Genomic DNA, 27,328 nt, shown 5'->3' on the forward strand with positions numbered 1-27,328 from the left:
ACATTTCAGAACATGGCGGCTGCCGTTCACATGCACCTACCCTGGTGGCTTCCCAGCCTGTGGAACAGCCCACCCGAGGTGGTGAGGAAGGCCCCCCCCCCGGCTTCTATCATTCCCCAGAAAATGCACAACCAGAAACTCAAAGTTAAATTGTGGAACTCCCTACCCCAGGATGTGGTGATGGCTGCCAACTTGGAAGGCTTTCAGAGGGGAGTGCACATTCATGGAGGAGAGGGCTATTCGTGGCTACTAGTCAAAATGGATGCTAGTCATGATGCATACCTGTTCTCTCCAGTACCAGATGAGCATGCCTATTATATCTGGTGCTGTGGAACACAGGCAGGACAATGCTGCTGCAGTCGTCTTGTCTAGGGGCTTCCTAGAGGCTCCTGGTTGGCCACTGTGTGAACGGACTGCTGGGTTTGATGGGCCTGGGTCTGACCCAGCATGGTCTTCCTTATGTTCATACATGTGCAGAAAGGCATTTTTATAGGGGGTTAGAACTACAGCAGAATGGAACAGATCAGCAGGTGCTTTCCTAAGGAAATTGGAGCGGAGTCTCTTGCAGTGTTTCTTCTACATACCACCTTGCTTTTCCCGCATTGTGTCGCATCTTTGTCACCCACTGTCTATATTCTGATGGGTTTTTTTTTTGTCTTTTCATTTGGACCGTTGTCCAATTCTGTAATCCTAGTCCGACTGTGCTCTTCATTGGGGTTATCCACCGTCTTGTCGGATTGTTTTGCATCCCATAATACGCCTTGCGTCTCTGTAAGAAAGGTGGGCCATAAAGGAAGTAAATAAATATAGGTGTCTGGGAAATGTACAGGGGAGCCATTGTTTGAGAGTGGTTAGCTGCAGAAGCAAACTGGGGGGTGGGGGGAAGAACGTGTAGGGGTGTCGTTTTTTCTGCTAGAGGCCATGATGGCCCATGCCTCTTCCCAAGGCCTCCTACTTCCCGGATGCCCCCTTCCCGTGAAAGAAATGGAGGCTGCTTGCATAATGGTCTGGTGTTTCTTGCCCCTTCAGCTCACGCCATCCTCGTCTGCCTCGCGCCTTGGACAGCTGAGCGATGTATATCTTGACGAAGACTCCGAACTGGTGAGTGAGCGGTGAAGGCTTTTGGGCGGACGGGGAGAGAACAGCTTTTCTGACCAGCAGTTGATGAGCGCCCTAGGCAGACTGCTGGCCCAGGAAGTCCAAATGGTTTGGGCAAGGATTGTGAAGGACGTGTTGCTCTTGTGTCCCGCAGGAAATGGATGCCCCCTGCTCCCTTCCCCACGAGATCCCACACAGCGAGAAACTCCTGTCGCTCAAGTACGAGGTGAGGGGCCCCCTTCTTGGGAAGAAACTTCCCATGTGCATTTTGCACAGTTGAGAATGGGGGGCTGTTGCTGCATGTGGGAAACTACCCGGAGGGACTGGGCCCACAAAGGTACCACGGGGTGGTGCAATCCTGGAAATGCTCCTCATGGCTTGCTGGGCAGACGGGGCATTTCTCACCCAGAGCTTTTCTCTCGCTTCCTGTTTTGAGCTGAGCCTCTTCCCTCCCTCCCTCTTGCCGATTGCAGAGCCTGGACTATGACAACTGTGAGAACCAGCTCTTCCTGGAAGAGGAAAGGAGGAACCACACGGTGAGTCTAGCTTAGAAGTTCTGCGAGGGCAGGAGGTGGGCCACTTCTTTGGCAGCCCTCTGCCCAATCCTGGGCCCTGCAAAGGGAAGGCACGGAATTCACCCAACTTTCACCCCATCCATCACTTTGACTGTTTCAGGTTTTGCCACTTTTACAAGCCACCAAAACGGGCCCGGACGCGCTGCCCTCGGCCGCTGGCAATCTGTCAGCCCCTCCCCCCAGTCCTTTTCCTGACTCCTCAGCCTCCCTCCCTGTGCCCTTCGAAGCAGAGCTTTGCCACCCTGTGGCCCAGTTGCTTTCTTGCTCACTACAAAAAACCAACCTGGAGATTCTCATGACTCTAAATGTTGGCCTTTTCGGATCTTGCCTTTTGCCGTCCTTTGGGGTCATGGTGCGGGCTTGCTTAACAAATGATCCAGGTTTCACCTCAGACCTCCCTTTAGTAATGAAACAGGTACTTAGGGACCATCTTGAACTGCGTGGCAATGCCAAAAGGAAACGTGTACCCTCTTTGTGGGGACGAAGCACCCCATCTATTCCAGTGCTCCCAGACTATTTAGAATTCTTAACCATGCCAACCTGTTGAAAACTTTTCTTCTTGGCCAGACTCAGTGTCTTGCCCCTCAATGAATTATTTGACAGATTCCTAGATAGCCCTAGAATAGAATTCTAGAATTCCTAGACTAGAGCGCCTGCCCACGTGGAAAGGCAAAATCAGAAACACCCATTTTTTTATTCAGTTGTGATTTATACTCTTCTATGAGATCTTCTCATATTACTCCATTGATTTCACTCTTCCCTGTTTGTTTTATGACTATTGTTTAATCTATCTGCTGTCTGGTATAGATAAGACTGTTAACTCTATCCGTAGTTTATTATTTAACAGCCGATTTGAAGAAACGCCAAAAGTTATAAGCAAGTTACGCCTAAATGCTTATGTGTATACAGAAATGCTCATTTGCATACTTTTTGCCCTGGAACCGGAGCTTAAGAAATGGCTCGGGGTGGGGGACATGGCCTCTGAGAGTGCTTCTCGCCCCATAGGCCTTCCGGACGGTGGAGATCCGGCGCTGGGTCATCTGTGCCCTGATTGGGATTTTCACCGGTCTCGTTGCCTGCTTCATTGACATCCTGGTGGAACGCTTGGCGGGGCTGAAGTACAAAGTGGTGAAGGGAAGTATCCTTTGCTGGTGCTGGTCGTGGAACCGCTGAGTAGCGGAAGAAAGCTTGTCTGGAAGGAACATACCAAATGGCAACTGGTGGGTTTTTTTTTTTTTACATTTCTCTTTGTTTTCTAAAACAAAAGGAGCCAGTGTGGCGTAGTGGTTAAGAGTGGCGGACTCTAATCTGGAGAACTGGGTTCGATTCCCCACTCCTCCACATGAAGCCTGCTGTGTGACGTTGGGCCAGTCACAGTTCTCTCCGAACTCTCTCAGCCCCACCTAGCTCGCAGGGTCTTTGTTGTGAGGAGGGGAAGGGAAGGAGATTGTAAGCCGGTTTGATTCTTCTTTAAAAAGGTAGAGAAAATCGGCATATGAAAACCAACTCTTCTTCTAACCGTGAAAAAGAGGGCTGCATTCTGCCTCTCCTTCCCAGTATTTGTTATGTTACAAACCTCTCCAGGCTAACAGTGTGGTCCAGTTGTAATTGGACCAGAAACAGGCTCACTTTGTGGGTATCAGTCTGACCGAGCACATGACGGAGCCCTCCTGCAGGCCTCGTAGGGGGCAGCGAAGGGAGCGAAAGAGGTTTCTTTCCTCCGTCACATCAGATGAATCTCGCCCGCCTCAATGGTTTGAAGAGGTTCAGGGCTTGATATCACCAGTCCAACCGGTGATGTTAATTTGGCCCTGAGCAAAGTGGTTTTGGTGAGGTTCTCTGCTGATAAAATCTGTCTCATCCATTCCTTCTTGGAGGTTGAGCTGAGAGCAGATCTGGAACTTGAGGGTGTCGGAAGTGCCTGCTTGTCTTTTTGTTACGGACAGTTTCAGGTTGATCCTGCCTATGGATGCTGACAGGATTCCTTGGGAGTGGCTGACATTGGTTCTCCCTTTCTGGGGAGGCAGCATGGGGTAGTGGTTAGAAGCAGTGGACTCTAATCTGGAGAACCGGGTTCGATTCCCCACTGCTGCACATGAAGCCTGCTGGGTGTTCTTGGGCCAGTCACAGTTCTCTCCGAACTCTCTCAGCCCCATCTGCCTCACAAGGTGTCTGTTGGCGGAGGGGAAGAGAAGGAGAATGTAAGCAGGTTTGAGTCTCTCTTAGGTGGTAGAGACAGTCTTATCTGATACTCTAACCGCTGAATGCCACGCTGGCTCAGATCTGTGCTTGTCCAGATAATTCCTCCCTAACCCTGGTAAACTCAGCCATCTGTCTCCAGGACAATCGAAAGCAATTTTAGCCTGTCCCATGCCAGGACTGAACAAGCTCAGAAATGTCTGGGAAAACTTGGGGTGGGCGGAGGGCTGTGATGAGCAAGACTGCATGGCAGAATTTGGGAGGCAGCTGAATTGGGTCTACGCTGCAGGTTTGATGGTAACGTCTTGGAATACCAGAGTTTTGCTGCACAAATCTCTCCCCGGGGATTGAAGAAAGAGCATTTGAGATGGCATGAGAACAGAAGAGACTGTCTGACGTCGCGTGATGTTTCTGCATGGGTTGGAGCCCCCTTGCCCAAATTGAAACGAAGCCCGGGCATTTGGGGCTAGATTCTTTAACCCCCTTTCTTCAGATATTGACAAGTTCACGGAGAGAGGGGGCCTGTCTTTTTCTCTTCTGCTCTGGGCCGCCCTGAACGCTGCAGTCGTGATGCTGGGCTCCGTGATCGTGGCTTTCATTGAGGTACGGCACCTCCTCTCTCCGCCCGCATCTGGTTCTGCACCCCCGGCTTGGCTCTCGGCAGGCCCTTCTTCACTGGGGCTCTTTGCTCCCTTGCTTTGGAATTGCGTGGTGGTGTTTTCCTGGCGCAGGTTTTATCTTCAGTTCTCTGCTGTTTTGTTTTAATGCTCCTGGTTTACTTTTTATCCCTTGTTTATATATTGTGTTGCATTTCATAGCTTTGTATTTTTACCTTTTTAGTGAGTGGACCCTTTTTGGATGCTCCGAGCGGAGGGGCAGTCTGTAAATATTTTAAATGACCCCAGAACTGGCCGTGGCGTTTCTCAGCGGCGGTGCTGTCGCTGTTCTCGGCAAGGGGTGCCCCGCTGCTGTGCCAACTGAATGACAGCCTTGTGCCTAGTGGGTGGGGCCGTGGCTCAGTGGTAGAGCCTCTGCTTGGCATGCAGAAGGTCCCAGGTTCAATCCCAGACATCTGTAGTTAAAGGCCCAGGCAGTAGGTGATGTGACTGATCTTTCTTTCTTTTCTTTCTTTCTTTCTTTCCCTTCTCTTAGACCAAGGTCTTGAACAAAAAACCCATAAAACTTAAATAAGACCCATCTCTAAAAACACCCTTCTTGGTGTGACTGATCTCTGCCAGAGGCCCTAGAGAGCCGCTGCCAGTCTGAGTATACAATACTGACTTTGACGGACCGAGGGTCTGGTTCAGTATAAGGCAGCTTCATTTGTGTTCATGAGTATTCAAATATGCTTCCTCTGTGTTTGTAGCCGGTGGCCGCTGGTAGCGGAATCCCACAAATCAAGTGCTATCTCAATGGTGTGAAGATCCCCCACGTGGTCCGGTTGAAGGTAAGAGGCTGTGCAGTGCAGGGGGCGGGGAGGGGGGTCAGCTTGTGCTGTGGAGGCTGCCTCTTGCCCCCCCCCCCATCTCAGCTTGTGAGCTCCAGCCTGTCAGGCAATCCTCTCCCAATGCTGGTTCCCAGACAGCGGAACAGGTTGGGGTGGGGTGTTGAGATAACATCCATAGAAAGGTGTCAGTGATAGCCAGTGCGGTTAGAGTGGTCAGACTAGGATCTGGAAGAACTAGGTTTGAATCCCCACTCTGCCATGGAAGCTGATGGGGTGACTTTAGGTGTGGTGTAGTTAAGAGCGGTGTTTGGAGCAGTGGAGTCTGATCTGGAGAACCGGGTTTGATTCCCTGCTCCTCCACATGAGTGGCGGAGGCTAATCTGGTGAACCGGGTTGGTTTCCCCACTCCTCCATGTGAAGCCAGCTGGGTGACCTTGGGCTAGCCACAGCTCTCTTAGAGCTCTCTCAGCCCCACCTACCTCACGGGGTGTCTGTTGTGTGGAGGGGAAGGTGATTGTAAGATGGTTTGTAGAGAAATTTGGCATATAAAGACCAACTCTTCTTCTTCATACGCTGCCAGTCCAACTCACCTCACGGGGTTGTTGTGAGGATAAGATGGAGGAGGAGAATGACTTGAGGAGCTTTGGGGGCCCCCGTTGGGGAGAAAAGGCAGGGTGTAAATGAAGTAAATAAAATAAACCTGTTTTCCTTGGCCTCTTCCCTTGAAATCGAAGCGTGTGTTTATTTGTTTGGGGAAATGCTAAAAGGTGAGACACGGGCTCTCCTTCTGTCAGGGCCGCGCCATGCCTGAGCTCCCAGCCAGTCGGTGAGGGCTGCTGGGCCGTGTGCCTTCTCTTGCAGACGCTGGTGGTTAAGGTGTGTGGAGTGATTCTCTCGGTCGTCGGTGGCCTGGCTGTCGGGAAGGTGAGGAGGAAGTCACCAGCGTCCGGCTTTATTCAGCAGCCCTTTTTTGGCGGTTGCGTATGGCGTTTCCCAGCGTGCAGCTGGCCAAAGTCCCTCAGTGTGACTCCTCAGTCTCTTCCCAGCTGGGTTCGAGAATACACTGTTGCTTCACCCGCCCTGGATAGTAATTTATTTATGCCAGTCTTGGATCCTGTCATGAACGCCCGAGACAGAAGGCAGCACCATGTGCTTGTCTCCCAAGCGACTTGTGGCTCCAAAGGGGATGTCAGCCTTCTTCCGGGGTCTCCTTTTTCAGCCTGTGGGCGCCTTCAGAGTTCTGACAGAGTGCAGTGGGCGCAGCCACAAAATGGCTGCCATAGCGTCCCTTCAGTCACAGAGGGAATATCCTTGTGCTGTGGTGGCAGCTGCTGCCACAGAAACAGTTTTAAAAATCTGCACAGCAGTCAGAAGCGAAAGCCCTGCTTGGTCCTTGCTCACTTTCTGAAAACACTTGGCGGTGGCCAGGAAAGGGGCTGTCGGGCGCCATGGCACCCTCGGGCAACAAGTTGAGGAGGACCCCTCTCCACATTCCAATTCTCTTGCCTTTAGGAAGGCCCGATGATTCACTCCGGGGCCGTCATCGCAGCTGGTATTTCTCAAGGGAGGTCCACCTCCTTAAAGAGAGACTTCAAGGTGAGTCGCTTGGTTAATTGCTGCACTTGGCATGATGAATGAGGATCGGCTGAGCTGGATTTTCTTGGCTCACGCCCAGTACGTGCTGTTCTGGGGGTTGGGCAGTCTCCTGCAGTGCTGTGCTCTTGGGGGATGCTCCGGGTTCCTTCAGAGAGAAAGTAGCAGGGTCAGGGTGGCATCGATGCATCCAGGGTCATAATCCTTTGGCACCAGTGTTTCCAACGGTTCTGCATTTACGGTTTCACTTATTAATTGACATATTTATATCTTGCCTTTTGCGGCTAAAAGTGGCTTGCAATGCCAAATTTAAAAACATGCAAAATAAACTAAATCCCATACCACTACGTGTTTGAATGCCCTCTATATGTGGAACCCAGGGCTAAATGTCTTGCCAGGTTGGTTTCTGGCCTAAACACTTGTCCTAGTGCTGAGACATTAGTATTTTTGTTAAAAGACACCGATGGGTTTGTTTCTTAGAGGACCTCCCTGTATGCTCTGGCGGCAAAGAAAATAAGGTCCAACATGGTTGCTAAGAGAGCTGATCCTTCGAGCTGATTTTAATGGTTTCTGGGTCTCATTGGCCGATTGGGCCGCCCCCACTGCAATTTTTAGCTATTATTGCTCTATATGCATCAATTTAGCATAGTTTTGTTATGTATATTTATTATCAATCTAGCAATTTTTAATTTAGTATTTTCCTTTTATTATGCATTTGTGATATTGTTGACATGTTTGTAATGGCCTATGCCCGTATGCAAATAAAACCATTCATTCATTCATTGAACTAAATTCCCAAGCAAATCTCCTCCCCCAAAAAATCTCAGCTGCAGGCTACACCCTGTTATAAAGCCCTAGGAGATAAAAGGTCCTGGCAGCATCTCCTGAACGCTTCTAGAAACGGCGTCCTCCTCACTTCCTCAGGGAGCGCGTTACCGTAATCCAACTGCAAGGTGACAAAGCGTGCGGTCAGCGTGGCTGGATTGGCCGACTAGGAAAGGAGAACCAGCGTGGTGTAGTGGTTAAGAGTGGTGGATTCTAATCTGGTGAACCGGGTTCAATTCCCCGCTCCTCCACCTGAAGCCTGCTGGGTGACCTTGAGCCAGTCACAGTTCTCTCTGAACTCTCTTAGCCCAAGTGGAGGCAGGGAATGGCAAACCACCTCCCAACATCTCTTGCCCTGAAAATCCTTCAGGGTTGCCATAAGTCAGCTGTGACTTGACGGCACACACGCACACACACAGGCAAGGAGAGAGCTGGCACACTGGATGCAGCTGGTAGAAGGTTCTCTTAGCTCCGGCACCAGCCTATCTTCCCAACAGGAAGACTGGGGGTCCATGTGCCCCCCCCCCCAAAAAAAGCTCTTGTCCTGCTCTGCAAACGCCAAGTCCATTCCATCCAGGACAAGATGATCCAGTCCTTCCAAAGCTTCAGCCTTCCCAACCAGTGTTATTCTCTCCTGTCTGGATTCAGGCAGCATGGTGTAATGGTTAAGAGCGGTGTTCTCTAATCTGGAGAACAGGGTTTGATTCCCTGCTCCACATGAGTGGTAGACTCGGATCTGGAGAAACAGTTTTGATTCCCCATTCCTCTGTGAGCGGCGGACGCTAATCTGGTGAACTGGATTTGTTTCCCTGCTCCTACCCATGAAGGCAGCTGAGTGACCTTGGGCTATTCACAGCTCTCTCAGCCCCACCTACCTCACAGGGTGTCTGTTGTGGGGAGAGGAAGGGAAGGAGATTGTAAGCCGGTTTGATTCTCCTTAAAAGGTAGAGAAAGTCAGCATATAAAAACCGACTCTTCTTCCTCTTCTTCAACTGGTCGTCTCTCTGAGCCACCTGTTATTGGCTTGGATGATTGAGCGCTCCTGTTTTTCACTGTCTTTTCAGGGTACATGGCATTTTAGAATTCAGTGTTTTATAGCTGTTTGGTGTGTGTGATTTTAATGTGGCACTTCGTATTTTTCTTTTCGAGTTGCCCAGGGTGCTGTTTTCAGTTGAGGGGCAGGTAGAAAACCCTCCAAACGAACCCATCTGATTTGGGGCTTGGTGTACTTTTTCAGATCTTTGAGTACTTCCGGAGAGACACGGAGAAGAGGGACTTTGTCTCGGCCGGAGCCGCTGCGGGCGTCTCGGCTGCCTTTGGAGCCCCCGTTGGTAAAAGCATCACCACTCCCTGCCTTTTCCAGACTGCCCCCTCTCAGCGGAGCTGCCCCACTGTTATCTCCCCAAAGGGCGTGGGGGGGGCGGGAGACCAGGAAAGATCTGAATCTCTTGCTGGGCTCCCTCCTCCACAACTCTTCCCAGGGTTATTGGGAAGCAGGAGGACAAAGACCCCTACTCACCCTTTTAAGTGCTGATCAGAAGGGAGGGGACCGCCCCTCTCTCAGGGCATGCCCCCTCTGATAAGGCGCCAAAATTGGTCTGCTCATCTATTAAAACATTTACTTACTATAATATTTAAAAACATTTCCAGTTAAACCAGAATAAAACAGCCCCCCCCCAATCTTTCCCTCCTTTAAAAGATGCCTGCCATTCCACCCCCCAGTGCGGATTTGTTTGGCAAGCTCTGCTGTGAGCGTCTCGGAGAAAAGTCTCGCTTGGCAAGTGTGGCTTCCGAAGCTTGGGACAGAATGGCCCCGTTCTTGGGGGCCCTGGCGGGGGCTGCTGGCCCCAATCCCCCGATGTCACAAAGTCATCTGCTGTGGACTCGGGAGCCCGGGTGTGTGTACCTCGAGGGGTGCGGGCACTGCCTCACTTCCCTTTTTTTCCCTTGGCTAGGCGGCGTGCTGTTCAGCTTGGAGGAAGGCGCTTCCTTTTGGAACCAGTTCCTGACCTGGCGGATTGTGAGTCTGACCTTCCCATTGCCCGTTTGGGTGATTGTTCGGGGGGGGGCAATAAGCCAGGCACGAGCCTGCTGCCACTTGTCGTGGGCCGTGAACGCTTTGCCGCTTCTCTTCCTGCAGTTCTTCGCTTCCATGATCTCCACCTTCACCCTGAATTCCATCCTCAGCATCTACCACGGCAACCCGTGGGACCTGTCCAGCCCGGGCCTCATCAATTTTGGCCGCTTTGATTCCGAGGTAAAGGCCGCACCTTCGTCAGGTTCACCTGGCAGGTGGGAAAACCACCTTCCTCCTCTGAAAATGGGGTAGAATAGTCCAGTGCCTGTCGGGAGACGCTGTAGCCGAGGGGGGGGGCAATATTGGCAGTCTGCCCGCAGAGAGTGACCATTATCCTTTGGCGGTATGGCTCTCCCAGTCCCTGGAGCTCACACCGCCTTCTGTTGTCTTTCTGGTCCTCTTTTGCCTTAACAGAAGATGGGATACACAATCCAGGAAATCCCGATCTTCATATTCATGGGAGTGGTGGGTAAGAACGCCTCAGCCTTTTAGAACAGCATGATTTGGGAAGTCTTTGCGCATATCTTGGTGCCGCTCTGGACTCTGCTTCGAGGCTTCAACATTGTGTGTGCGTGTGTGTGTCCTTGGAAGCTTTACAAGCGGGGGGGGGGGTGTCCCCTGGCCACGTGAGGGGCGAGGCTGTTGCTGGCTGGAAATGGAGACTGGTGCGACTGTGCAGCTGTTACCAACCGAAATAGCTCTCTGTGCGCAGCTTAATAATTGTCCTTTTTTTCAGGGCGGGGTGTGTGTGGTCTCTTTGCTGTGTGTAGATCATGATGGGTACCCGTGTTAGTCTGCCACTAGCAGTAGAAAAGAGTAGGAGTCCAGTAGCACCTTAAAGAGAGATTTAGCTGTCTGTGCTCTCAACACTTCCTAGCTGCCATTCCACATGGAATCCAGCATTTTATTTCCTAAGAAACCCCCCGTCCTGGTTGGGCCTGCCTCTGGCCCATAGTGTTGTGGAGGTCAGGGTATGACTGGATTTCCTGGGTGGAGCGGCAGTGTTTCGTGCTCGCAAGGATCCAGGCTGTCTGGTGGTTAGAGCAATCAGACTGGGGCCTGGAGAGACCAAGATTCGAACCTCCCACTCGGCCTGGAATCTCTCTGGATGAGCTTGAGCCGGTCGCTCTCTTTTGGCCTAGCCTACCTCACAGGGTTGTTGGGAGGATACAATGGAGATGGAGGAGCAGGAGGATAGAACATTGCAGATGGATTTTCCTGGCTACTGATTCCCCCGGGGAGATGGGGAAGAGGGTTTCCTGGCCCCGGCTAGAGTCCTTTTTTGCAAAGAGGTCTTGTTCCCTAGGGATGGGCTGTGCTCACACAGGGTTGCGGCCTCTCCAGCGGGTCCTCCTGCCTTTCGCCCGCCTCTTCCCTCCTTGCCCGTGAGCAGCCATGCCTGGCTTCCCCCAGCTCTCCCCTTTCTCCCGGCTGCAGGTGGGATTCTTGGCGCCCTGTTCAACTCCTTGAACTACTGGTTGACCATGTTCCGGATCAGGTGAGGATCTCAGCCTTGGTGCCCATCGAGGTGGGAAAGTGACCCCCATCCTTTCGCTTCCGCCCGGAGTTGAGCATTTGAAAAACGTTTGGGAGCAGTCTGCTCACAAGCTGCTGGAGCTGAGTGCCCCCCCCCAAATCCCTCCCACCCTACTTGGTGTTGGGAATTGATTCCACTGTAACTTGATTCCACTGCCGAACAGGTCTTACTGTAAAAACTTGTTCCCTAATATCCAGCCGGTACCTTTTTGCCCGCAATTTAAACCCATTATTGCGAGTCCTACCCTCTGCTGCTAGCAGGAAGAGCTCCCTGCCCTCCTGTAAGTGACAGTCCTTCATATACTTCAAGAGAGCAAGCCTGTCTCCCCTCAACCTCCTCTTCTCCAGACTGGACGTTCCCAGCTCCCTCAGCCTTTCCTCGTAGGGCTGGGTCTCCGGGTTTGAGGACCTGCAGGTGCCCACGGAAGGCTCTGGGACCATGGGGAGAAAAGGACAGAAGGACCCAAATCAACAAGCAAACAGAGTCTCCCAGCTGAATAAGCTGGGTGGTCTCTTGGCACTTACAGCTGCTCGAGGCGTAAGGCTTCTGGAGAATGTCCTTGGAATTAGAGGATCGTCTCTGTTAGAACAGCCCTGACCTGGGTGGCCCAGGCTAGCCTGACCTTGTCAGGTCTCCGAAGTTAAACAGGGTCAGCCCTGGTTCGGACTTAGACTGGAGGCCACCAAGGAAGTCCAGGGTCGCCCCACAGAGGCAGGCAAAGGCAAACCCCCTCTGAATGTCTCTGGCCTTGAAAAGCCTGCAGAGTTGCCATAAGTCGGCTGTGACTTGATTTCACTTGCTGCCACCACTGTCAGTTAGAATGGAGACCTGCCTTTGGGCTCCCACAAGCCAGAAAGTCCCACCAGCCAGAAATGGCTCTCTGGAATGGAGTTCAATGCTGCGGGGGGGAGGGGGGGGAGGCAGTTTCCTTCTGGTGCCTGATAGGTGAGTCTCTCTGGGCAGGACGAGTTCTCCCCCACCCTGTAGCCAGAGACAAAGAAGATATGCTTTTTCTCTGGGCCTCCAGGGGTAGCTTGGGGCTGGCTAATGGGGTGGGGCAGACTTTTGGGCCCCTTGAAGCTCTTTCCAGCAGGCTCAGTGGGGGGGACTTTTGCTTTCCTACATCATCTGTAGGGTCAAGGAAGGAAATCTTTCCCTTCCCACAGGATCCTCTCTTGATATTAGATAAGGGAACCTCCATGTTCAAAGGCAGTCAACCTCTGGATACTAGTGCCTGCAGGCAACATCAGGGGAAGGTCCTGGTCTTCCAGGTCTCCAGAGGAACTGATTGGCTGCTGTGTGAGACGGGATGCTGGACTAGATGGACCCTCACTGGTCTGATCCAGCAGGGCCCTTCTTATGTTCTTATGCTCTTATTAATCAGTAGAAGTAACAGCCTTGCTGGTCACCCCAAATTCTCTTCTGTCCCGAATTCTGTTCCCTTGTATGTGATCCAGGGAAGCCCAAGAGTCAGGTGTGAAGAGATGAGGGTCCCTTCTCCGCCATTCTCACCCCCCCTCCACATTTGGCTTGGAATCCTCTCTTAGAAGAGCGCTTGTCATTGCCTTGCAAGATTATTGTGGAGGGGGGGTAGCATTGAAACTAGGAGACACTATAGCTTACTTCCTGACTACCAGGGAGAGGAGAGGAAGATTTATCCCGGGAATGCCTTCCCCAAGTCTGTGCAGACGCTCTGCCAAAAGCACCCTCTGCGTCTGTCGTGGTTCAGTCTCTAATTGCAACTCTTGTCGGGGTATGCGTGTGCGTGAATTGTGTTTGCTCTGCAGGTACATCCACCGCCCGTGCCTGCAGGTCCTGGAGGCCATGCTGGTGGGGGCAGTGACGGCGGCCGTGGGGTTTGTGATGATCTACAGTTCTCAGGACTGCCAGCCCCTCCAAGACAGCCGGGTGACCTACCCCCTCCAGGTGAGGTCCCGGGCGGGAGGGGGGGGCTGTCCAGGCCCATGATGGGAAGCTCCCCCCAAATGGGTTGGGGGCTGTGGGGGAGTACGTGTGAGGGTGGAGGGATCTGCTGGTGTGGGAGGGATCGATTGCCGTCAAGAGGGGCCAGGTTCGAGTCCAGGCACACCTTCGAGACCAACGAGATTTCCAGGGGTATGAGCTTTCAAGAGTCATGTCAGATTATAGAATCATAGAGCTGGAAGGTACCAACAGGGGTCATCTAGTCCAACCCCCTGCACAATGCAGGACATTCACCACTACCTCCCCCCCCACACCCCCAGTGACCCCCACTCCATGCCCAGAAGATGGCCAAGATGCCTCTCCCTCTCATGATCTCCCTAAGGTCATAGAATCAGCATTGCTGACAGGTGGCCATTTAACCTCCCACATATTTGTGAATGGAGGTTCACATGGAGAAATGGAGAATGGAGAAACGCAATGGTTTCCAATTGGCAAAGGTGTCAGACAAGGATGTATTTTATCTCCCTATCTCTTCAATCTATATGCAGAATATATAATTAGGAAAGCTGGATTAGATTTAGATGAAGGTGGAGTGAAAATTGGAGGGAGGAACATTAATAATTTGAGATATGCTGATGACACTACATTATTGGCAGAAAATAGGGAAGATTTGAAACAACTACTGCTGAAAGTTAAAAGAGAAAGTGCCAAAGCAGGACTACACCTGAACATCAAGAAAACAAAAGTAATGATTACAGGAGAATTACACAACTTTAAGGTTGACAATGAGGAAATTGAAATTGTTCAAGACTTTCTATTCCTTGGCTCCACCATCAACCAAAAGGGAGACTGCAGCCAAGAAATCTGATTGAGACTGGGAAGGGCAGCCATGAAGGAGCTAGAAAAGATTTTGAAGTGTAAGGATGTGACTCTGGCCACCAAGACTACATTAATTCATGCCATCATATTCCCTATTAGTATGTATGGGTGTGAAAGCTGGACAGTGAAGAAAGCTGATAGGAAGCAAATAGATTCCTTTGAAATGTGGTGCTGGAGGAGAGGGTTACGGATCCCGTGGACTGCCAAAAAAACAAATCAGTGGGTTATAGATCAAATCAGGCCTGAACTGACCCTAGAAGCTAAAATGACTAAACTGAGGCTGTCGTATTTTGGTCCCATCATGAGACGACAAGAGTCACTGGAAAAGACCGACATGATAGGAAACGTTGAGGGCAGCAGGAAAAGAGGAAGACCCAACAAGAGGTGGATTGACTCAATAAAGGAAGCCACAGCCTTCAATTTGCAAGATCTGAGCAAGGCTGTCAAAGATAGGACATTTTGGAGGACTTTCATTCATAGGGTCGCCATGAGTCGGAAGCGACTTGATGGCACTTAACACACACATTTGTGAATAGATATAAATAATTTTTGTTGTTGTCAGCCACTTGAAAATCTTTACAAGCCCTTTCAAAACCAGCAAAATAAAAATTCAGTGGTGTCTCCTCTTTGAAATTTCTTTTGATCAATGTAGTAAGCTTCCCCATCTAGCCTAGTATTTCCCAACACAGCCCTTAATTGTAATTCTTCCATTTTTAGTTTATTTAATTAGATTTCAAGCTGACTTCGGGCTTCCTTCTCTTTTAATTCTATTTCTGATTGGGCTTCTCTGTCTTCCAGAGAGCCAGCATGGTGTGGTGGTTAAGAGTGGTGGTTTGGAACGGTGGACTCTGATCTGGAGAACTGGGTTCGATTCCCCACTCCTCCACATGAAGCCTGCTGGGTGACCTTGAGCCAGTCGCAGTTCTCTCTGAACTCTCTCAGCCCCACCTACTTCACAAAGTGTCTGTGGTAGGGAGAAGAAGGGAAGGAGATTGTAAGCCGATTACATCCTTCCTTAAGTGGTAGAGAAAGTTGATCAGTATTCACAATCTCAGCTTCTCTCCCCTGTAGCCATGAACCCAGCTCCAGTCCTCTCAAGATCTTTTGCTCACTTAGGAGGCATTCTGACAAAACTTTTACCTCACAAAATGCCTTAAATATTCAGCGGTGAGAGTAGTTCTGGCATCACTTTGGAGAACTAATAAGATCCCAAAACTTCAAATATCGTTAGACAAGTCCCTAGAATATATTACAATGGCACAATTAACAGTATACATGAAAGATAATACACGAGAGAATCATGAGAGATGGAAATCCTTTTATGAATATATTAAAAGCACCAGACAAAAGAGCTAGTCCAATCAAATTACTATTATGTTAAGAAAATATGGAAGACGGTATTATAAAGAGGGGTAGAGATTGTTAGATACCAACAAAATGATATGTAAATAATATTATTTTCTTTTTCCCTTTGTATATCTACTTATTAATGAAATAATAAAAAAATATGCAATTAAAATACCTTAAATATTTATATGTTGATATTTCACCACCTTGGGTAGCAGTTTGTGAAACTCTTTTGTCTGTATTGCACCGCTACGGCGCCAAGGAAGCTCCCTTCGTTAGGTACAAAGAGCTGTGACTCTCGAAAGCTCATATGCTGGAAATCTTGTGGATCTCTCGGGTTCTCCTGGACTTGAATCTAACTTCTACTGCAGACCAAGATGGCCGCCCTCCTGCAACTGCCTTTATGGAAGAGAAGGAGTGCCCGTGTTCGTACATTTTGCCTCCAGGAGGCCATGCCAAGGGAGATTTTGAAAATGGTGTGGGTGTGTCCTTTTCCATTTGACCACTGATGTGTCACACGTGAATTGCTCAAGTATGTGGGGCAGACAGCAAGCGCCAAAAGCAGGAGTTGAATTGCAGTTCCTGCTCCAGCCTTGCAGCCATTTCTTCTCCTCTCCTCTCCTCTTGGGCTTCAGGAGGGGCGGGGTGTGCGTGTTGGTGCTCGTGTGGTGAAAAAGCCGCTCGCCCTGCCTTGCTGCGCTCCCCCTGCCCAGGTTTGCTACCCCCTGAAGATATATTCCCCCCCCTTTTTTTCCTTCTTCCCCAGCTGTTCTGCGCTGATGGAGAATACAACTCCATGGCCACGGCCTTCTTCAATACGCCCGAGAAAAGCGTGGTCAGCCTCTTCCACGACCCTCCAGGTCAGTCGCGTCTCAACTATCAGTGGCTGGGGTTATGTGGCTCAAGAGAGGACCCCCACCCCCACCCCCAGACTGCTCTGCGTTTCCTGTGTTGAGGAGGCATCCTTGGCAGAAGCCGGCCCCTCCTTTGCTTATAAGCAAGGGGGAAGGAGACAACTCAGCCTCTGCTTCAGCGTTTGCCGCGGCGACCACGTTTCCTCTGCCAACGCTGACCCTAAATTGACATTCCTGCAATCCCGGCCTTCTGTGTTCTGCAGATGTCCTTGGCTTCCCTTTCCTTAAAAGCTTTTCCTGATGTTCCTAACAAGAATCTCGTAATCGGAGCCTCTTTCCTAATTCCTCCGAGTCCCTTCTGGAGTGTGTTTCCCTGCTCATGACGTTTTAATGGGGAAAGGCATTGGGGCCGCTTCCTGGCTAGTGAATTCCGAGGGGGGGGGAGTCCCTGAAAAGCAGAACAACTATATGGGCAGGGGGTAGAGTCCTAAGCTTGGACCATGAAGATTTGTGTTCCAATCTTGCCCCCCCCCCACTGGATGGCTTCAGCCACGATCCGCATGCAGCCAGTAGAGTGCACAGTGGAAGAATCACAAAAGACTCCCATCTTTGAAAAGAGAGAGTCGAACTGGGCATGGAGCCTCTTCTCCTTGGTCTTCCCTCCCTCCTCCCCTCCTTTTGAACTCAAGGCACGCCAGCAAGGGTAGAGGCTCTGGGTTCGGTGTTTAACTCCTGTAGAGCCCGAGGGCAGCAGGAAAAGAGGAAGACCCAACAAGAGATGGATTGACTCAATAAAGGAAGCCACAGCCTTCAATTTGCAAGATCTGAATAAGGCTGTCAAAGCCAGGACATTTTGGAGGACTTTCATTCATAGGGTCGCCATGAGTCGGAAGCGACTTGACGGCACTTAACACACACACACAGAGCCCGAAAGCTCAATAAGTGAGGATCACTGAGTCAGTTCTCAGCAAGGCTACTACATCTTTTGTCAAAAATCTCCACAACAATTGCGGAGATTTTTGACAAAAGATGTAGCAGCCTTGCTGAGAACTCACCCCCACCCCCAATCCTGTCTGTCCCAGAACTATTTAAAAGCATGGAGGGGGGGCTCTTCCTATGGCTCCCCTTCTGGCACTGTGTGGGGGCCTGGCTTTGGAGCACTGTATATTTGCAGAGAGAGAGAGAGAGAAAATAGGAAGAATAACCAGGGAAGGATCTTGCATGCTTTCAGTTTACACAGAATTCTTCATGTGGCAAAACCGTAAGGCGCCTTCCATCTCCAGGCTCAACACACACAGGGCAGCGGCAACACACAATATAAGGTCGGATCCGGCAATGGCAGGCCTTTCCTGTGCTTCCCTTCCAACCTTGGAAAAGTTGATTTGGGGGGGGGGTCCACAGGACCCACAAGTATGAATACCACCCATGGTCGGGGGGGTTGCTCCGAGAAGGGGGAAAGGGGATTAAAATGGATGTCTTCCTCCTCCTCTGTCAGTGCCGCTCTGCTGGTGAGAAAGGCAAGGAGGGAGACTTTGTCCTCTTCCATCTCCATCCTCTGCGGCTTCCCCGTCCTGTATGTGGGTCTCGCAAGCCCAGGAGCCCACTTAGCCAGGGTTCGAAAGGCCTGCTCAGGAAGGGAAAGACCCACAACCCTCGATGCTTTCTGCTGACAGCTCGCTGAATCCAACCCATAGAGCATTAGCCAGAAAACTAATTCCCTCATGAGTGGTGAACTAACTTCTGAGATGCACAGCCCTTCGTGGCGGTCTTTCAGCCTCTGCTCAGTGGTTCTCTGGCTTTTTGATTCCCTCTGCAAGAGAGTTCTGGGTCACTCCCAAGCTTTACGCACTCTTTTCACCAATGGCAAGTAGCCCAGTTAAAGAAAGAGACCTCAATTGTGACTTTTCCGTTTGTTACACAAATGTGGCTTTCTACTCCTGAGCCTCACGGACCAGGGGCCCGAGCTCGCGTGCCTTGGAAAAGGCAGAAGAGGAGGTCTTTGCTGCTGATCTGAGGGCTGTGGGATGTTGAGAGCCAGCGTGGTGTAGTGGTTAAGAGCGGTGGTTTGGAGCGGTGGACTCTGATCTGGAGAACCGAGCTTGATTCCCCTCTCCTCCACATGAGCGCTGGATGCTAATCTGGTGAACTGGATTTGTTTCCCTACTCCTACACATGAGGCCAGCTGGGTGACCTTGGGCTAGTTACATTTTCTCAGCCCCACCCACCTTACAGGGTGTCTGTTGCGGGGAGGGGAAGGGAAGGTTATTGTAAGCCGGTTTGAGTCTCCCTTAAGTGGGAGAGAAAGTCGGCATATAAAAACCAACTCTTCCTCTTCTTCTTCTTCATCATACTTTTTCTCCCCCCTTGCCAGGCACCTATAACCCCATGACCTTGGGTATGTTCACCTTGGTGTATTTCTTCCTGGCCTGCTGGACCTACGGACTGACAGTCTCCGCAGGGGTCTTCATCCCATCCCTGCTGATCGGGGCCGCCTGGGGCCGCCTCTTTGGCATCTCACTGTCCTATATCACCAGCGGCTGGGTAGGTGCTTCTCGGGGGGCGGGGTGGATCCTCTTTGGGATGACACGAAGAACCATCTCAGGGAGTGGTGGGGGGAGAAGAGGGATTGCACAGCTGGGTTGGGGGAAGGAGGGGGTGGGCCTCTGCCTAGCCAGGGGCTGGAAGTCAGCACCCACCTCTGGCATTTCCACACGGCTCACCAGCTTGACTACAGGTGTTGTAGAAAAGGATCCTTTGTTAATTTGGTTTATTTTATTTTTACCCTGCCCTTTCCTGACCAAGGCAACTGACAACCAATACAATATACAGTTAAATAAAATACACTATGCAGACAATGTTAAAATTCAAGACAGTGCCCCTACAAAACTAATGCTAATAGTACTTATAATTATGGGGAGAACAATCAAGGAAGGGGAGGGAGAAAAAAGAAAGAGAAAAGAAAAAGGGGGGAAGGGAAGGAAGGACGAGAAAAAGGAAGGGGAGGGGAGGCCAGCCAGAGTGGAACCCCTCACTGCCTTCCACCATAGGCCTGGTGGAACATCTCCGTCTTGCAGGCCCTGCAGAACTAAACCAGGCCCTGCAGGGCCCTGGTCTCACTAGACAAAGAGTTCCACCAAGCTGGGGCCAGGGCCAAAAAGGCCCTGGCCCTGGTTGAAGATGGCCGGATACTTCTCGGGCCGGGAACTGCCAGCAAGTTGTTATTTGCTGAGCCTAACGCTCTTTGGGAGGCGTGCCATGTGAGGCGGTCCCAAAGATGCGATGGTTCCAGACCGTTTAGGGACTTTAAAGGTTAATCCCAACACGAACCTGATCCAGTATTCAATCTTTTTTTAAAAAAATAATTTTTATTTTTCTTCATTTAATATATCCATAAAAACAATATAATAATAATAATAATAAAGAGAAGAACAAATAGTATTCTAATTTAACAATCAAATGACTTCCCCCTTTCCCTCTTCTGTCTAAAATTAAATTGTATAATCTTTTGCTAACAGGATTAATCCCAATATTACTTTATTTAAATCTGTTCTTGTCGTATCCAACATTATGAAATCAATACCTAATATAAAGATTAATATAAAATATGAACAAGGGATTAGATCAATTAGTATCCTTTAAATGTTCCCATTAAAAAATAATTTTCACAGTACATTCTCCAAGCCTCCCATTCCCCCAAAAATTGTTCATTATCATTCTGATTTATCAAAGCTGTAAGCTTCGCCATCTCAGTCAATTCCAGCATCTTTTTTATCCAGTCTTTTTTATCTGGTATCTCAACTGTCTTCTATTTAGCTGCATATATCAATCGAGCAGCCGTGGTGGCATAAATCAAAAAAGTTCTATGAGTAAAATCCAGTATTCAATCTGGAGCCGGTGCAGCTGGTGGAGCACTGGTTGGATATGCGGTCTCCACAGGGTCCCCATAAGGACTTGCGCTGCTTCATTCTGGACCAATTGGAGTTTCCGGAGCAGCCTTAAGGGTAGCCCTGCGTAGAGCGAGTTACAGTAGTCGAATCTGGAGGTTGACCTCCTTTGGAGGAGGGCAGGGTGGGAAGCCCCCTCCCCTTTAGCTGGGCTGTACTGTGACTGCCACCCTGACTGCTTTCTTATGCACTGGACTTCTAGATCTGGGCTGACCCGGGGAAATATGCTCTGATGGGAGCCGCTGCTCAGCTGGGTGAGTGTTTGTCGGGGAAGGGTAACTTGGGGGCATACAGGGAGGGGGAGGGTCTTGGAAGACCAGGCGGTGTATTCCAGGAACGACTCTCTGGCGGCCTCATTTCAAAAAGGGTGTGGACAGAATGGAGCGGGTGCAGAGGAGAGCGATGAGGATGATCAGGGGCCTGGAGGCCAAGCCCTGCGAGGAAAAGCTGAGGGAGTTGGGAATGTTTAGTCTGGAGAAGAGGAAGTTGAGGGGGGACATGAATGCTCTCTCTTTAAGTATCTGAAGGAGGGGGGACATGAATGCTCTCTCTTTAAGTATCTGAAGGAGGGCAGGGAGCTGCTCCTGTTAGCAGCAGAGGATAGGACTCACCATAATGGGTTTAAATTGCGGGTAGAAAGGTATTAGGAAATTTTTTTTTTAACAGTAAGAGTAGTTCAGCAGTGGAATGGGCTACCTAGGGAAGTGGTGTTCTCCCCCCTCTCTGGCAGTCTTCAAGCAGTGGCTGGACAAGCACTTGTCAGGGATGCTTTAGGCTGATCCTGCATTGAGCAGGGGGTTGGACTAGATGGCCTCTATGGATCTCCTTCCAACTATATGATTCTACGATTCTGCTGAAGGGAGAGCAAAGACAAGTGTGGGGAGCAGCCGGGGCTCCTGGCTCCCTTGAGGCTTGCCCAGGACCCCCTCTGGCTTCCTCCTCCTGTCTCTGGGGGAGCTTCAGGCTTCTCAGCGGGTGAAGCCAGACTTTTCACCCGGCTGCTTTCTTGTACGACTGAGGGTAATATGATGGTGAGCCCTCGAACTGCTTCTGGACACACACACAGAAACCCAGCCTTTTGTTTCCTCTGCTTGCGGTTCTGGGGACCTGGAGCCCGAGTGCAGAGGGGTGAGGTGGAGGGCCGCTGTGGCTAACTTTTCAAGGGGGGCCGCCGTTCCTGTCTCCCCAGGTGGGATTGTGCGCATGACTCTGAGCTTGACGGTCATCATGATGGAGGCGACAGGCAACGTCACCTACGGCTTCCCCATCATGCTGGTGCTGATGACAGCCAAGATCGTAGGGGATTTTTTCGTTGAGGTAGGGAGGTGCTAGACCCCCACCCCCAGGGGAAGGGCAGGCTGGCTGCTGGCCGAGAGTTCAAGGGGGCTTCGTGGCTTTCTCAGCTAGGATGGTCCCAGTTGTTGCCAAGGGGATCCCGTCAGCTGTCTCGAGAGGATAGAGAGCTGCCAGAACGCCCTAGTCAAACTCCCCTCTTGCTTCTGAGACTTGGAACATGAAAGGCCTAGAAACCTGAGCAGTTTAAAAAATGATAATAATAAAACACTGCAATCCAGCCTCCTTAATTCTGCCTTCTTCTGTCCTTTCACGGAGTGTTTGTAGGAGATGCACACTGCCAGCCAGCCTATGTTCGTCAAGGACTGTGAGCCTGTTTTGCACGTGTGTCTTTCATTAATCCATTTTAAAAAATATTTTTAATTAAATGTTTTATTTTCCAAACAACATAAAGACAACACATACAACACAGGCACCATATACGTAATCAATGCTCCGTGCCTAAAACAGGATCTTCATCCACAACCCTATGAGCGGAGATACATCATTGTATACTATCTAGCATTAATCTTTAACTCTTAAAAGTAAATAAATCTTTTAAACCAAATAGGGGCTATATATAATTATCTTTCCCCGTGCAGCAAAATGAATAATAATGCGAAACTTGATAGCTATTGCATTATACTTATATCATTTACTGTATCATCAACTATAATATCTAAAAAGTAAATGGTTATACAAATTTAATATTATTGAATCTAAAAAAGAGTGTGTGTGTGTGTGTGTGTGTGTGTGTGTGTATATATATATATATATATATATATATATATATATATATAAAGAGAGAGAGACACACACACACACACATACTTTCCACCTTGGTGGCCTACATTCGTTAAGCTACTTAACATTGTTATATATTAGCAATATATAACAAAGCTTCCCTTCTGGAAGCTTACTACATGGGGAATAATTTGCTACCCACTCGTAATAACGTGTCCAATTCTTTCATTAATCCTTGATGATGAACAATGAGTTCATGGCTACGATGAGGTAGGGCTATCAGGACCCCTGCCTGCCCCCCCCCCCGCAAAGTGTGCCCTGTTCCCTCCTGAGATGGCTTCCACTTCCCCAGTGTGGTGTAGTGGTTGAGAGCGGTGGTTTGGAGCGGCAGACTCTAATCTGGAGAACCATGTTCGACTCCCCACTCCTCCACATGAGCAGCGGACTCTGATCTGGAGAACCGGGTTTGATTCCCCACTCCTCTACATGAGCGGCAGACTCTAATCTGGAGAACTGGATTTGTTTCCCCACTCCTCCACAAGAAGCCAGCTGGGTGACCTTGGGCTAGTCACAGCTCTTCAGCCCCACCTACCTTCCAGGGTGTCTGTTGTGGGGAGGGGAAGGGAAGGTGATTGTAAGCCAATTTGAGTCTCCCTTAAGTGGCAGAGAAAGTTGGCATATAAAAACAACTCTTCTTCCTCCTCCTCCTCCCTCTCTCCCCTCCAGGGCCTCTATGACATGCACATCCAGCTGCAGAGTGTCCCCTTCCTGCACTGGGAAGCCCCCGTAACTTCGCACTCCCTCACCGCCAGGTAAGCCCAAGCCGGCTGGTGGCAGCAGGCCGAATGGATGGTTGGGGTGGGCGGAGAGAAACTCCTGTGACCCGTTTCTCGGAGAGACGGGTTCAGACATCGGCGCTCCTGGGTTGACGGCAGGTGGGACAGTCCAGCCAACAAAGGAGGCATTTCAGAACCAGTCGGGCAAGATCTGTGTGCGAAAGAGCCGGCTTTTCCCAGAGCCCTGTTTTGCAGAGAGAGGGAATCCGCCTGCTTTTCTCTCCTAGGCTGTTTTGGCCCTGTTCTGACCTGGGTTGTGTCTTCCCTCCCCAGAGAAATAATGAGCACGCCGGTCACCTGCCTGCGCCGGGTTGAGAAGGTGGGCACCATCGTGGACATCCTCAGCAGCACTGGGTCCAACCACAACGGGTTCCCGGTGGTGGAGAGCACCCCCGATGCCACGCAGGTGGGTGAGGCTGGATTGGTTGGATTCCCCCACTCCTCCACATGAGCGGTGGACTCTGATCTGGAGAACCAAGTTGGGTTCTCCGCTCCTCCACATGAAGCCAGCTCGGTGACCTTGGGCCAGTCGTAGATCTCCCCGAACTCTTTTAGCTCCGCCTACCTCACAAGGTGCTTGTTGTGGGGAGAGGAAAGGGAATGTGATTGTAAGCCTGTTTGAGACTCCTTAGAGGTAGAGAAAATTGGGGTATAAAAACCAACTCTTCTAACCATGGAAAAGAGGGCTGCATCCCAGTCTTTGTGCTTGTTGGGTGGGGCCACGTCCCACTTGGGCCTGCAGAGTTGGGGGTGGTGAAAGTTTCTTTCCGGGCGGAGGCCCTTCCCCCCCCCCCCCCCGCCGCCACTTGAAACCCTCTGTTGTTGCAGAAACTGGGGCTGCGAGGGCTGATTCTGCGCTCCCAGCTGATAGTTCTCCTGAAGCACAAGGTAAGACCTCTTCCGGCTCCCAGAGGCCACCCTGGAGGGGGGGTCCCCTCTCGGCTGGAGTCGTGTCGCCCTGGCAGCTGAGGGCCACAGCCAACTAACTTCCTGCTCGGCACCCTGGGGGCAGTGGATCTGTGCCTGATCCTGCCCGTTTGTTCAGAGTCGGGTTTCCTGCCTGGGCTGGCTCAGGGAGCCTTTTGGGTGCAAAGGCCTTGGCTGTCTGAGCATCTTCTCCTTCCCCCTCGAATCTCTCTCTGTGGCCCGTTGTGTGGCCAGGCTGGCCTCCGCTAGGCAGCCACACCGACCTCCCGGGAGATGGAGATTTCGGAAAGCTGATTTTGCTGCTTCACGGTGCTCTTCCCGAGGTTCCACCCCATGATGACACCAACTCTCTGGGATAGCTGTAGAGACCCCCAGTCCTGGGGCTGCCAGTTTTTTAACCCAGCTGCAAAGCTGTGCTTGTGCGCAATAATAATAATGATAATTGCCATGCTGTTAAGATTTGGGACTTCTTGATCCTGGGCAAAAATCCTTCCCTGCATTAAATTATCAGCAGCCCATCTGATACAACTACTTTTGCAGACGGTTGGTTACCCTTTTGGGGAATTCACTGAAAAAAGCGGCCCCGCAAAGACGTTCGAAGTGCAGGGCCCCACTCTGGTTTATCAAGAAGCCAAACCTGATAATGTTTTAACTGCATTGTTGATCACTCAACTTCTGTATGACGATTTCGCATCAATGCTCGCTGATCTGATTATGCCCTTAAGAAAGCATCGCGTACTGACTCCCCACCTTTCATTCCTTTCGCAAAGGCACAAGAGCAGGCCAGGCTGGGTTTCTCCTCTGGTCAGTTGGCAACCCTATCCTGCCCCCTCTCTCTGCAATTACGTCAGAGGTGCTGGCCTTCCTTCCTTCCTTCCTTCCTTCCTTCCTTCCTTCCTTCCTTCCGCTTTGAAGCTTCCTAGGGGATGGATTACCCCTTGTGAGCAACCCATAGAGTTGCAGCTCTGGGTTGGGAAAGACCTGGAGATTTGGGGGGGGGTGGAGCCTGGGGAGGGCGGGGTTTGGGGAGGGGAGGGACCTTAGCCGGGCATAGTGCCATAGAGCCCATTCTCCATAGCAGCCCTTTTCTCCAGGGGAACTGATCTCTGGAGATCAGTTGCAATGGTGGGGGGTCTCCAGGTGCCACCTGGAGGGTTGGCAACCCTGACCATCCACCCTGGGCATGGCTGCCGCCTTCCTGCCCGCAGGTCTTCGTGGAGCGTACCAGCCTCTCCCTGGTGCACCGTCGCTTGAAGCTGAAGGACTTCCGGGACGCCTACCCCCGCTTCCCCCCCATCCAGTCCATCCACGTTTCTCAGGACGAACGAGAGTGCATGATGGACCTGACTGAATTCATGAACCCATCGCCCTACACGGTGCCACAGGTGGGCCCACGTGTGCTTGGGCGGGGCACGGCTGAAAAAGGGAGCAGGGGTCCCGTGGTGGCATCCTTGTGGCGGGGGGGGGTACTCTTTGCTGGGAGTGCCCTCCATCCACCTGACGGGCGCGGCCTTCTCTGTGTTACAGGAGGCCTCCCTCCCGCGCGTCTTCAAGCTCTTCCGGGCCCTGGGCTTGCGCCACCTGGTGGTGGTAGACAATCATAACCAGGTGAATGAAGGTGGGAGGCTTGCAGGGGAGGGGGCTTCTTCCACCCCCCACCCCCCACCCCGAACAAGCTTGCTTGTTTTCTTTTCTTCGTTTATGTGCATGTAAAGTGCCGTCAAGTCACAGCCGACTCAGGGCGACCCCTTATGGGGTTTTCAGTGCAAGAAATGCTCAGAGGTGGGTTTCCGTTGCCTACCTCTGCACAGCAACCCTGGACTTCCTTGGTGGTTTCCCCTCCCAAGTACTAACCAGGGCTGACCCTGCTTAGTTTCCAAAATGTGTCAGGATTGGGCTATGCCATGCTGCCTTCCCGCCCATTTATACCCTGCCCTTTCCTCCCCATTCCAATGGGGCCCCAAAGCAGCTTATATAATCTATTTGATCACAACAACCACCCTGCAAGGTAGGTTAGGCTGGGAGAATGTGGCTGTTACCACACTTGTATTCCCACCGATGTATTAAGAGTTTGAAAAAGTTATAAAAAATACTGTTCGCACTTTGTTTGGCCCTTTTAGCTGTGAAGACGTCTTCCAACCGTTTATAAGCTGTGGTATCCAAAAACCCTTTTAAAGCGATGTTTTTTATAACATTTTCAAATGTTGCATTTGAAATACATCGCTGGGAATACAAAGTGCGGTAACCCCCACTGACTGGCTCAGGATCCCCTGGACTTCTTTAGTGCTTTCCCCTCCAAGTACTAACCAGGGCTGACCCTGCTTAGTTTCCAAAATGTGACAAAGTATGCACTGTGCTTTGATGCCGGATCCTGCCCCCCTCAATCTGTTCGATTAGCTCCTTCTCCTCCTGGCCCACAGTGGGTACGGTCCCACATCGGTCGCCTCTACCCGCCCCAAGGAGCGCGGGAATAAAAGAGGTTTGCTCTTGAGGGGGAGGGGCTGTGGCTCAGTGGCAGAGCATCCGCTTGGCATGCAGAAGGTCCCAGGTTCAGTCCCCAGCATCTCTAGTTAAAGGGACTGGGCAAGTAGGTGATGTGAAAGACCTTCACCTGAGACCCTGGAGAGCCGCTGCCAGTCTGAGTAGACAATGCTGACTTTGATGGACCCAGGGTCTGATCCAGTAGAAGGCAGCTTCATGTGTTCAAGATGACTTGTGAGGTCCGGTGGGCTGCCTCTGACCGTGTGCTTCCCTCCCTCCTTCCCTGCAGGTGGTTGGACTGGTCACGCGGAAGGATCTGGCCCGGTACCGGCTGGGGAAGGAGGGTTTGGAGGAGCTGTCCTTGGCTCAGACATGACCGCCGTGGTGCCGAAGGCTTTGCTGTCTGTCGCGGTCACTCTAGGGCCTAGCCTGCCCTGCTGCTTGCAAGCGCCCGCCATGGGGGAAGCTGGCCAAGTGTCCTGCCTCCCCAGCCTTCCCCAGGGTCTTCCCCTCCCACCTGCCTCCAGGGCTGCCTTCCTGTCTCTTCCTCCTCTTCCTTGTTTCACATTCTCAATATGGGATCAAGTAGTCCGTAGGCTTCCTGGCAGAATGGTGGTGCGGTTCTGGCGGGCTTTCGGAGAAGCACTTCGCTCACGGGGCTTTGGCTGTTGCGACACGGTTCCAAGCTGGGGTTCCTCTGCCTCAGCTCC

The 27,328-nt window shown here is 51.1% G+C and overlaps 1 protein-coding gene across 1 annotated transcript; it reads left to right on the plus strand.

Moving 5' to 3' along the window:
- The first annotated feature begins 1,255 nt into the window (after positions 1 to 1,255).
- Positions 1,256 to 27,021, plus strand: CLCN7 (chloride voltage-gated channel 7). Its single transcript, XM_056866281.1, has 23 exons — positions 1,256 to 1,324; positions 1,572 to 1,634; positions 2,679 to 2,811; positions 4,366 to 4,475; positions 5,239 to 5,319; positions 6,181 to 6,243; positions 6,832 to 6,915; positions 8,975 to 9,068; positions 9,693 to 9,757; positions 9,878 to 9,994; positions 10,229 to 10,283; positions 11,252 to 11,312; positions 13,139 to 13,277; positions 16,267 to 16,360; positions 18,726 to 18,895; positions 20,501 to 20,552; positions 21,488 to 21,615; positions 23,101 to 23,186; positions 23,484 to 23,616; positions 24,039 to 24,098; positions 25,346 to 25,522; positions 25,665 to 25,745; positions 26,908 to 27,021. The coding sequence occupies exons 1-23, from the start codon at positions 1,256 to 1,258 to the stop codon at positions 26,992 to 26,994; spliced, it is 2,202 nt and encodes a 733-aa protein (XP_056722259.1). The 3' UTR covers positions 26,995 to 27,021.
- The last annotated feature ends 307 nt before the right edge of the window (positions 27,022 to 27,328 follow it).

The sequence above is a fragment of the Euleptes europaea genome, chromosome 21, assembly GCF_029931775.1.
Source record: "Euleptes europaea isolate rEulEur1 chromosome 21, rEulEur1.hap1, whole genome shotgun sequence".
NCBI lineage: Eukaryota > Metazoa > Chordata > Lepidosauria > Squamata > Sphaerodactylidae > Euleptes > Euleptes europaea.